Source organism: Gallus gallus, chromosome 5 (genome assembly GCF_016699485.2).
Source record: "Gallus gallus isolate bGalGal1 chromosome 5, bGalGal1.mat.broiler.GRCg7b, whole genome shotgun sequence".
Taxonomy (NCBI): Eukaryota; Metazoa; Chordata; class Aves; order Galliformes; family Phasianidae; genus Gallus; species Gallus gallus.
The window spans coordinates 13714941-13726234 of record NC_052536.1 but is presented as its reverse complement, the minus strand read 5'-3'; the positions used below and the strand labels follow the sequence as shown (position 1 = coordinate 13726234).

General features: G+C 51.4%; 2 protein-coding genes across 3 annotated transcripts; one reads left to right on the top strand and one right to left on the bottom strand.

Moving 5' to 3' along the window:
• Positions 1-496: 496 nt before the first annotated feature.
• Positions 497-6180, bottom strand: LOC770392 (cytosolic 5'-nucleotidase 1A-like). 2 transcript variants are annotated; one of them, XM_015286686.4, is made up of 8 exons: positions 6092-6180; positions 4831-5416; positions 4497-4555; positions 3735-3902; positions 3437-3566; positions 3144-3266; positions 1951-2129; positions 497-1717 (listed from the first exon to the last, which is right to left on the bottom strand). In XM_015286686.4, exons 3-8 carry the CDS (start codon positions 4539-4541, stop codon positions 1415-1417), a joined length of 948 nt encoding a protein of 315 aa, XP_015142172.2. In that variant the 5' UTR covers positions 4542-4555; positions 4831-5416; positions 6092-6180; the 3' UTR covers positions 497-1414. The 2 variants fall into 2 exon arrangements, with proteins under 2 accessions (XP_015142172.2, XP_001232839.2); XM_001232838.7 differs by lacking the exon at positions 4831-5416.
• Positions 6181-7292: 1112 nt separating this feature from the next.
• On the top strand, positions 7293-11292 carry SYT8 (synaptotagmin 8). The gene is made up of 9 exons (XM_015286685.4): positions 7293-7467; positions 8634-8765; positions 9025-9182; positions 9519-9614; positions 9808-9975; positions 10120-10287; positions 10426-10543; positions 10656-10789; positions 10875-11292. Exons 2-9 carry the CDS (start codon positions 8651-8653, stop codon positions 11106-11108), a joined length of 1191 nt encoding a protein of 396 aa, XP_015142171.2. The 5' UTR covers positions 7293-7467; positions 8634-8650; the 3' UTR covers positions 11109-11292.
• Positions 11293-11294: the final 2 nt, after the last annotated feature.

Here is an 11294-nt window from a genome sequence, read left to right as displayed (position 1 = left end):
GCATCTAGACTTGGAAAAAAGTTGTTTTGGAGGTGAGTTTCTCCAGCAGCTCTTCTTGCAGAGCAAGACCTGCTCGAAAACCAGACCAGCAGAGGGAACAGATGGGAACATGAGTGCCCACCCCATGGCCTGTGGTGGGGGCAGCTGCCTCAGCCACAGCTCTGTGGTCCAGGAGGCAAAAGTCCCCTAGGTGGGAATATGTGGGAGCTAACACTGAGGTATGATGGTACACAGGATGGGGACTCACTGGTATTACATTAAAAAAATGGCATTTTCTGAAGCTTGGATGAGGGTTTTGATAGCCTTTGCTCTGCAGGGAGCTAATCAAAAGCCCACTGAAGGCTTCCTGCGGTCCCAGCAGCATCAAGCCCAGCTTGATGTGCCCTCCATGTGCATATCTGAGCAAGAACAGGGCAAAAAACCCTGATGTCTGCAAAGCAGCTCTGAGATATTACACTAAGCATGCTCAACCAGAGACACCAGCAAATCACACGACTGTTATTTGCTTATTTATTGGGGGAAAAAAGCATCGGTGGGAGTGACAAATCCTTTTAAAACAACAGCAACAAACAAAGAAACAAACAAACCCACACTATTTCTCGCCCTGTAGTCTGCCCTAAAATATGTATTTCAATTTATTTTTTTGTTTTCCTTTTTGAAGAAATGGATGGGAAGTTAACACAGAGGAGAGAACTTGAGGTTTCAAGATAGAGTGGGGGCCAAATGGCTGTTTTTTGGTGGTGGATTTTGGGGACCCACCATGTTCCCCAACAGCATGGGTGACAGGAAGGCAGTGCAGTGGCCTCTAGTGGCAGTCCCTAGCATCCAGCCCTAGGGAGAAAAGGGGAAGCTTTCGGGGTTGCTTTCTCTGTGGAAACATTAGAAGCAGAGTCTAAACTGACAAAGGAAAGGCATCCCCTACGCAGGACCCATCTACCCTAAGCAGGCACACCTGGGACCCCCACCTGTGCCCTCCACCCACGTCCCTATTTAAGCTCAGGCTTTGGCCCTCGCTGCTGTTTGGAGGTATGCAGCTATTGCCTGTAGCTCTGCTCTCTATCTCGTTGCTGCTGCAGGTGTCTGTCTCCAGTGCCCTCTCCTGGAGGGACTTGTATTGCAGCCTTGTCCCTGGTCTTTATGCTGCTGCTCTAAGGGCTGTACGGATCTCCTAGGAGGTTGTTTGTTCTCCCTGCAGTGGTTGCATCCCTTGGCTTCTGTGGCCTGGAGGATCTTGTATCAGGAGTAGGACTGAGCATCAGGTCTTTCCTAGTAGCTGGTGTTCCTGTGCAATGCTCTCACCCCCTGGGTTCTTGTTGCAGGCTGGGAAATCCTTCCCCTTCCACCAGGTTTGCCTTTAGCTGGCTCAGTCCTATCTGCTGGAGAAGGGGAAGGAAGGCTGCAGGTTCTTTGTCCATCAACAGCACGAGGGGACCCATGCAGAGGGCACACCCACATCTTGAGCCCCCTGGATGTTATGAAGGCCGTCATCAAAGAAGATATGGGGCTGGATTTGAGCAAGGATGGGGCCCTTGGGAGCTCCATCCATGAAGAAGGCTTCATCGATGGCCAGACCCCATTCCCGGAGTGTCTTGATGGCTCTGATGCCCATGTCCCGGCCACTGCGGGCTGTCACCAGGTAGGTGCGAATGGGGGACTCCTCCTGGCTGAACTTCTTGCGTATCTTCCCCAGGTGCATGGCAAAGGCTTTCATGGGACCCTGCAAACACACCAAGACACCTGAGGGTGCATAGGAAAGGTAGAAATGTCTGCACAGCCTGTTCAATTTTTTTCTTTTTTTTTTCCTCTTGTTAGTGGGACTCCAAATCAGGCACCCTAGGGACTGAGGACTGGTAAATGCAAAGGGAGCCCATAAGGGTTTGTGGTTTTTCGGCTGCCCGTGGCGGCCAACAGCCTAACAGTGGATATGCTTACTGTGGCCACCTTGCTCACCTCTCCTATAGGCACGGCCTCCATTGCCCGCTCATACTGCATGGCTCCCTCCAGGCCCTGCTCCTGGAAGACCTGGTCTGTCTCATCGGAGAAAAGCACGGCATCTCCATCAAAGGCCACACGTAGCGGGGTGCTGGGGGCCTGCACCTCCTGCTGGAAGACAAGTGCTGCCGAGACCCCTGTGAGATGAAGCAAGATGGGTTTGTGGAGGACGTGAGAGATACCTAAGGCACATGGGCAACTCCTCTCTGTGGTCTTATCTCACACCACAAGGGTCTTACAGAAAGACACTGGTGTGGTTGGGCTCTCATTGAGGATGCTTTCCATGAGGGTCATCCTGGCCTTTCCAAGGCTGAGTTATTTGGGGAGCAAAGGGAAGAGCTGCTGATTTGACTGGATAGATGCTGAGGGCTGCTGGGATAACTGCTGGGGTGTTAATACATGGGAATCCTCCTCCTGGTGTTCAGTCCCTCTGCCAAGCTTGGTGCTAATGCCTAGATTTAGCACTCCGTGCTGTGAGTAATAGGGACTGGCACCTTCAGTTGATTGGGGTAATTGGCTTAATTACAGGTCTCTTCCTACAAGCTGCTCCCTGCCTGCTCTCATCTGTGGGCTGAGGCCTCAGATGAGACACTTGTTAGAGCAATGATCATCATCATGAGGCTTCAAGATTCATAGCTAAGGGAAGTCTGTGCTCTGGTTGGCTTGCTCCTGACCTGAAGGACCCTGGCCAGCCAATGCACTCATACCCAATCAAATTAATAAGGAGATTAACCCCATTAGAACTGTCAGGAACTGCACATACTCGGATCCAGGTCAAGCATGTGCTTACTTCTTTCTGTATGTACCAAAAAAGGAAACTGCTATGGCATCCTCACAAAGCCCTGGAAGTCATGGAAAGGTTTAAATACCAGGCATGGAATGACCAACCCATGACAGATCTGCAGTCAGAATTATACACGGGGCAGTCAATTAATTCAGTTAATTGTGAAGGCTTCTGACAAGCCCTGGTGTTTGTAGGCTACAAATGGAAACTGTAAAAAGTGGAACCACTCAAGATTATGTTGGTGACTGAGATGCCATTTGTCCCCTCTCCCACATAACAGGATGAGCTCTGGTGTTGCTTCTTGGTGCAGGGCCGCTTGGGAGCAGTGTGGTGGATTTGGGGAGGTGGGATGGAGAGAAAGACACACCTCTTCGGAGGGCATTGCAGACATCTGTCCTGTCAGCTGAGAGGAACAGCTTCACCCTGTGAGACTTCAGGTACTGTGTGGAGTCCTCATCACTGACAAAGCAGAACTTGGAAATCTCCAGGCCTTGGGACAGGGAATATAAGCAAAGTTTGTTATGGGGCTGTGTCCTCCTTGCAGCACCCCTTCATCTCCGCAGGTCTCTGCATGCTTTCCCCTGGCTCTGTATTCCCCATGGATGCAGTGCTGGGGAGAGAACACCGAGGGGGCAGATCCCCAGGGGTGGGCACCCTTACCATAGTGCTTGGCACTGTTGATGATGCGCACGCCACCTTCTGGGCTGTTGTTGGAGAGCACCAGGATGTCAAAGAGGCCCTTCTCTGCTGGGTTACTTTCCAGGATCATCTTATTCACATACTGTGCTGCCTGTGGGAACAGACCATTTTATAATGGGCACCATTGATGGCTTTGTGGGTTTGGAAATCATGTGGTCATTGGATGGGGTGGGTGGGTGAGAGCCAGGAGGGGTGAGACCTGGGGGCAGGAAGGCTGTTTTCACCTTGCACTGTGAGTGATGTGTGCCCTGGAGCTCACCTGGATGAAGGCAAAGGCTGTGCCTGGGGGCAGGGGCTTGTCCTGGTTGGCCTGTTGGTGCCTCACATATTCCTCCTTTCCTTTCTCCAGGTAGAGCTGGTGCTCCTCCTCCAAGTTGAAGATGGCTCTGGTGGTCACTGCAATGACCAGCGCCTCACTGGGATCTTTCTGCAAGGTGAGAGCACAGAAGGGTTGGGAGAATGCAATGGAAGAGCCCTGAGATGGTGGTGTGAGGTGGTGGGACTGGGTGTTGGAAGCATCACTCATGTGTCATGGTTCCTGGCTCCGATGCCAGAGAGACTTTGGTGAAGAGGTACCAAGCCTGATCTTCATCTGCAGGTCACTGAGGTTGGAGCAGGCAGTTGTGAAATGCCAACCTGTCTGGCAGGTGCAGTGTGCTCTGAGGACAGCTTGTGTGGAAGAGGATTGCTTCATGATTTGTGCATCTATGTGCACAGCACAGCTGTAGTCACAGTAGTCATCTGCTCGTACTGAGTTGGGCATTGCCAGCATTCTCTGCATGTCCTGGTGCTTTGATTCTTATTTTATCTCCACTCTGGAGAGACTGATGAAAGCTTTCTTTGTACTACTGTTTTCTCTTTGGCCATTCCAAAATTAAACGTGAGCAAATGTGTCGCTTGTGCAACCCCAGGCACAAACAATTTCGGCCACCAAAGCTTCAGGTTGTGTCATCTCCTGCAGTGGCATTTCAAAATGTGCTTTGGAAATTAGGGATCTGCATTCATAATGAGCAACTCTTACCTGTTTCACATCGGTATTGATGACTGTGCTTTCAGGCTCTGCCATCTTCCACTTTCAGCCTCAAATGAGAGAAAATGTATAGTTGAACTGATGCATGTAATAAAAGACCTGAAAGATCCTGCAGGTAGGCTTCTAGCTTGCTTGCTTACTGTGATTCCTGGTAGTTTTTGTCTGAAAGATGATTTTCTGTCTACATATAAACAAGATTGCTGTGTTGAAGATTGCATGCAGATGTAAAAGACACAAGTAAGTTGGGATGTGTGGTGAGCAAGCGCTCACCAATCACACATACAGGATGCCCTACACCACAGGTATCTGTGCAGGCTGGGCTTACCCATGTCTGGCAGACTGCAGTCCTGGGCTGCTGTGTGCTGCTATTTTTGCACACCAGGTCCTGCGGCTTCTGTAACCATCTCACTGTATGCTTCATTTCTCTGCACTGGTTGGTGCTATAAATGGACTTGAGGGATTCAGCCTGTGCATTGGGAATGGCTCCCGTTCCCACTGCTCCTACAAATATGCTGTGGGGTTTCTCTGAGGAGTAGAGGAGGCAATAATGGGCTCTGCACAGATGTGCTGGGGTTGGCAAGGGAGTTAAAACCTCATTTTCCATTTAATGTGCTACTTGATCAATGGAGTGGGAGGCTGTGCGTGCCTAGACCAGAAGGAAAGTGCATGGTGTAGACTTCACCCTCCTTGTTGTCCTGCTATGCTTGCTGCTGGAGGACTTCAGACTTCCTCTACTTCACCTCATTTTTTCAGGCTTTTTATCAAGACTGACATGCCCACTTCACTGAGCTGTCACTGCCTGGCTGGAATTCGTCTTTTGGCTGCGTTTCTGCCCTTGGCTTGATCATGCAGCTGAGCTGAGCAACCACTGTTAGACCCGGTAAGAGCTGGCACCTCCCATCCACTGATCCCTTTGGAGGTATGTAGAAAAAGAGATACATTACAGGATACACATATATAATATATCACAGGTTTTATATATCACACATTCTCTATGTAATGTATATAGGTGCGTGATCTGCCGGAGGAGCTTGATGCCTCTCTATCTGCCTGTGTTGCAAAGCATCACCCTGCTTCCTCCACCCCTTTCCTGTGTGGGGAAGGTTCCCCTCCCACAGAGCTGTGGGGTAACAGCCACCAGCCCATATCTCAGCAGGGACAAATGTCCCCTGGAGAGATTCCATCCAAGTGGGAGCTCTTAACATGTGCTGTGTTTTTGGGGCTCCTCTTCCCTTTACTTAAAGTGAAAGTGAAAGGAGAGGAGGTGGAGCCGAGCTGCTCTCTGCGGAGGGAGATAAAGCCTGTTAATTTTTGCTCCATCCCTTGAAGTCGGCAAGACCAAGCCTGATTTCTCATTCCTATCCGCCTATAGTATTGTTTACATACAGCTTTTATACAGATATACATATCCCTACACACACAAATACACAGGCACACAGCACCGTGTGTGTGTATATATACACACATGGAAAAGCATCCGAGGTGGATGCTTGCAGCTCCCTGCAGTGTAGCAAAGAGCAAACACGGCATGCCTCCAGCTAGGAAAGAAGCAGCTGGAGCTTGCTAGAACAAAGATCCAAACTCACCACCAGCGCTGTCTCCTCGTCTAATGCAGCATCCACTCCTCTGCCCCACTTCACCCAGGTGCTGCTGCTTTTATCTCTCTGGGGCCAGCAGGAAGCAGGCAGCTGCGTGTTAGGCACAGCCCTTCCCCTGGCGTGATGGGATTTGTAGTCAGCCCTGTGGCTGGCTGCATGCCTGGCTGCATTTCTACATCGGCCTCCTGGCCAGCTTTTATTCTATTTCTGCTTGCTGCCCGCAAGCACTGCAATTAGGTTTATTTTTGTAGGTACATCTCTCATTTCCTAGCCCTTGTGTACATAGCTGTCATGTTTTTGACCAAAAAGCATAGGAGTCCCTATTCAGGAGGCTCTGGGTTGTGCACAGGGCCCATTACATTTGTAATTTTGCTGTGCCATTTTTGGGACCCTTTGCAGAAAGCTAGGGTTATTGCCACGTGTTACTAAATCACCTCTCAGAGCATAGGCTGCAACAAGGGCTGTGCTGCCATGCAATACTGCTTCACCAGGTTGCTTTGCTTCTGCAGACAGCACCACTGAAGTACTCAGCGTGCGCAAGCAAACCCTCTTTCCCAGGGTGCTTTTATTGGACATGTTTCCCTTATCCCAAATTTCTCCTATATATTTCTTCTGTGCATCCTTCAGCTCTTCCTAATACAGAGCAAAAAGTATCATAAAATGGTTTGGGTCAGAAGGGACCTTACAGCCCACCCAGCCCCATGCCCTGGGCAGGGCTGCCCCCCACCAGCTCAGGCTGCCCAGGGCCCCATCCAGGCTGGTCTTGAGCCCATCCAGGGGTGGGACAACCACAGTTTCTCTGGACAGCTGTGCTGGTGCCTCACTGCCCTCTGAGTGCTGAATTTTTGGTGTCTAAATATCCCCACACCACCTCTTTCTCCTCCATGCAGCAAAACCACAAGGGAAAAAATGTGTAAGAATAGATGTGAGATGGGGATGCTGCTGAAATCGCCCCTGACCGTGCACTTACCCCTTGTGCTAAGTGCACAGAGCCATGTGCTGTGCATATCCTAGCACTGCTACTGGGATATCTTGGATAACTGAATTTTTCCAGGGTAGTTTTCTGCAGCCAGGAGCGCTGGTTTTGCTTCCTGCTCAGGCTGGGAGTTCCCTGCCGACTTTTTGCCTGCGTGAGCACCGCTTGGGTCAGCAGGAAGGTGGGGCCTGCTGGTTCCTGGGTTGACAAAGCAGACTTTCCAGTTTGGGCTGCACTGTGCATGGGAAAGCCAATGTCTCTTTTGTGCCCATAGCATTATTCCTGCCAGGGACCTCTCTTGTCCCCAGCATGTTCCTAACATGTGCTGTGGCTGGAGCAGGAGACCACGCAGAGAGGAAAGGAGACTGAGGCTGGAAACAACACAGTGGTAAGTCTGGTTTTGGGTTTACGGGAGAAGGGCAGGGCTCCCTAAGACCTTTTGCAGAAGCCAGAACGCTAGGTGTTCCCAGACCATGTCTTCATTGCCCCACAACAGCAGCTTGGGCCACACTGCAGAGGTAGGATGAGCTTTTCCTTTTCATGGGGGCTGATGGAAGATAGTCCTTTAGGGTATGGTGGGAAAAAGCATGATGAAACATCTGAATCTGTGCAGTATGGGCACCTACTTGCCCCTGCTGCTACGTCCACCTGCTGTCACAACCTGAAGCTGTAGCCTGGAGCCTCCTAAATAGCACAGGTCCGTCACCAGGCTGCTGATTTCTGTGTGCAGGGACAGGAGGAACTAGCCATAAAAACGTAATGGGAAGGCTGTGGGCTGAGATTGCATCCCTGATGACGCTGATGTCCCATATAGATGGCTCTGGGCAAGTCATATGTCCCGTGTCCCTCTACCCCAGTGGAGATAGAGAGCAACTCTTTACCCCTGCAGCTACAGACAGCAAAGCCTCCCTGTTAAAAAAAAATTAAAGATCATCCCTGTGTGAGGAGCCCCACAGTGCCGGTGTGGCCAAGGTAAACACTTGCATACCTGCTGGCCCTTGTCACAGCACTGGGAGGAGTGCCCTGGGCTGCCGTTTATAGAGGCTGGCCTCCAGGAGCCTACTGGGGGTGTTTTCTGGTCCCTTTGGAGGTTCCTAGAATGAGATATCCTCTGTCTGGCTTCAACATCCAATTGAGCAAACCGAAGTCTCTGCCTGGTCCTTGCCATGTGCACAAGTCATGCTGGCTCAGTCTGTGAGCTGGTGTGGTGGCACTGCTGCCATCTGGCACGTAGGCACAGGCTGGCTGGGGTGATGGAGCCGAGCCTGAGCCTGCAAGAGAGGAAGGAGAGGCTATATGACATCAGGAATTGGCTGCTGAGAGAAGATGGGGATTAAATGAAAAGACTGCTTGAGCAGAGCCTGCCTTGCCCGTGGGAGCAGCTCCACTCTGTTTCACACTTCATTTCCTAAGTGGCCGAGCCCTAAATGCTTACGCTGGGCTTTATCTTATCATTTTAATTGTGTTTACTCTCATTAGAACTCTGTGCTACTTGCAGCATGTGAACTTCTGCGTATTAAATCCCCTCCCTGTTCATTTTATTTGCGTCCTCAGGTCACTTGCACTCCGCCATGGCCAAGGCACAGAGGAATGGCCAGGCTACGGCCTCCCCACCCCCTGCTAGCCCTGTGATTACCACCACAGGTCCAGCAGGCTTCCTAGATGGCTTTGTCAACAACATTCCCTGTGAGTACATCTGGGCTTGTCTCTTTGTCCTTGGAAGGTGTTCAAGAAATGGGTAGATGTGGCACTGAGGGGCATGGCTTGGTGAGCATGACAGGGTTGGGCTGCAGTTGGGTTTGGTGATCCTAGTGATCTTCTCCAGGATTTTAAGCTCAAGCCCCAAGACACAACTTTGTAAGGCTGAAACACAAGGAAGGGGTTGTAAATGCACTTTGTGTGGTTTTGTTTGGTTTTAACTCTTCTGTCTACTTCATTGCACCAGTACCCAGATGGGCGCTCATTGCTGTGGCGGTGACAGTGGCTGTTCTCCTCCTTCTCTTCCTCATCTGCATCATCAGGTGCTGCTGTGGCAAGAAGAAGACCAAGAAGAAGGAGGAAGTTGGTTTGCTTCCCTTCAGTGGCTCTACTACAGCCAGCCTGGTGTGTCCTTCTTTCTCCTGTCCCCTGCTGCTCTCCTAGCAGGGAGGTTTGCTCTGTGATGCCCATCTCCCCACCACATGCCCAGAGTGGTGGGACTGCTTGTGGATGTACACTTGGACTGGGATTTGTGGGGGAGGCTCTTTTAAATGTGATTTTAGAGCAAATTGGTCCATACAGTGCATCGTGCCAGGATGGAGAGCAGGAATGTGAACTTTGTCACCTATGGGCTTGCAGCAGACCTGGGGGTCCCATCCATGGATGGTCCCATACATGGTATGGGGAAACACACAAGGCTCTGGAACTTTGTCCTGAAGGTTGTGTTGCTCTTTGCCGCAGGTGCAGCCCGAGATGGAGGACCTGGAGCAGGGCCCACAGGAGACAGGGAGAGGAAGGCTTCAGTACTCTCTGGAGTACAACTTCCGTGCACAGGAGGTGAGGCTGCTGCAAGGTTGTGCTCTGGCAGAGTCCTCTGGTGCCCAGCAGGACCCAGGCATCCATACCTGGTGCACCTCTGCACCTAGCTGGCATACTGATATGGTGGGATGACATCCTCCTTGCTGCACTTGCTTGCTTGTCACTTGCCACTATTCTCTGCACAGTGACCTCATGCGTTGTTCCTTTTAAGCTGAAAGTTGGTGTGAAGCAGGCAGCTGATCTGAAGGCCATGGACAATGGGGGCACATCTGATCCCTACGTTATTGTCTACCTGACGTCTGATATGAGAAAGAAGTATGAGACCAAGGTTTACCGCAAGACCCTGAACCCTATCTTCAATGAGAGCTTCACTTTCCAGGTAGGAAGCAACAACTGCTGACAATTTCCTTGAGGATTCCTTTGCTACCAGGATGGGAAAGCAAAAGAAAGACCTACTGTTGTGTCTGTCCTACCATTGCATGTGGCAGAGGGTAAGGTTGGGTTGCTGAGTTTTCCCCTGCAGGTGCCCCCGGCAGAGGTGTCCGAGGCCACACTGGTGATGCAGATCTACGACTTCAACCGCTTTGCCAAGCATGACATCATTGGTGAGGTCCGCCTGCCCCTGGCCAGTGTCAGCCTGCAGCACATCATCGAGCAGTGGAGCGACCTAGTGGTGGCCAGCAAAGTGGAGGTTGGTCCTAACAGGTGGGACACACTGGGGGGAGAGACATGGTGCTGCTTCTCTTTCCACCACCCTGCAGTGAGAGAAAGCAGTGGGTATCCTTCACCTTGAGAGCCCCCCCGGCTCATTGGCCCCTCTCTCTCTCAGCAAGAGCAGCTGGGTGAGATCTGTTTCTCACTGCGCTACATCCCCAGCACTGGCAAGCTGACAGTGCTCATCCTTGAGGCCAAGAAGCTGAAGCGGATGGACTCGCATGGGCTCTCAGGTAGGCAGGGTCTGCTTGCACTCACATCTCTCTATCTGGTGCTAATGATAGCACCAAGAACTGTAAAACCCCAAGGACTCTTGGTGTGGAGCCATGTCCTTTCTCTCCCCAGATCCTTTTGTCAAGGTGCATCTCATCCTGAACAAGAAGAAGTGGAAGAAGAAGAAGACGAGCGTGAAGAAAAATACCTTGAGCCCCTATTTCAATGAGGCGTTTGTCTTTGAGGTGCCTTTCAATCAGATTCAGGTGGGTTTCCCTTCAGTGCCTGAGGCCAAGCAGGCCCCTACTCTGATGAAGGTCCAACTGACAGCTTTTCCTGTGTCCCCACCAGAACGTGGATGTGGTCATCTCCGTCTGGGACTATGACAAAATGACCAAGAATGAGCCCATCGGCAAACTCTTCCTGGGCTGTCGGGCCACGGGTAACCAACTACGGCACTGGTCTGACATGCTGTCCAACCCACGGCGTCCCCTCGCCCAGTGGCACAGCCTGCAGCCCCCTGATGTGGTGGACAAGGCCCTGGGGTTGAAGTCCCACATCAAGCTGCCTATGACTACCAGGTAGCGAGAGGCAACTCTGGCACCCCCTGCTCGCTCTTATCTGGGCAGGATGGAAGTTTTCAGAGGTGTCTGGATGCAGCTCTGCACCAGGGTGATGCTGAAGGGGGTGCTGTGAATGCAGAACTGGCTTGTCTCAGCCACTCACAGGCCGGGATATGAATACAGAGAGCTGTAAGCTTATGGAAAAACA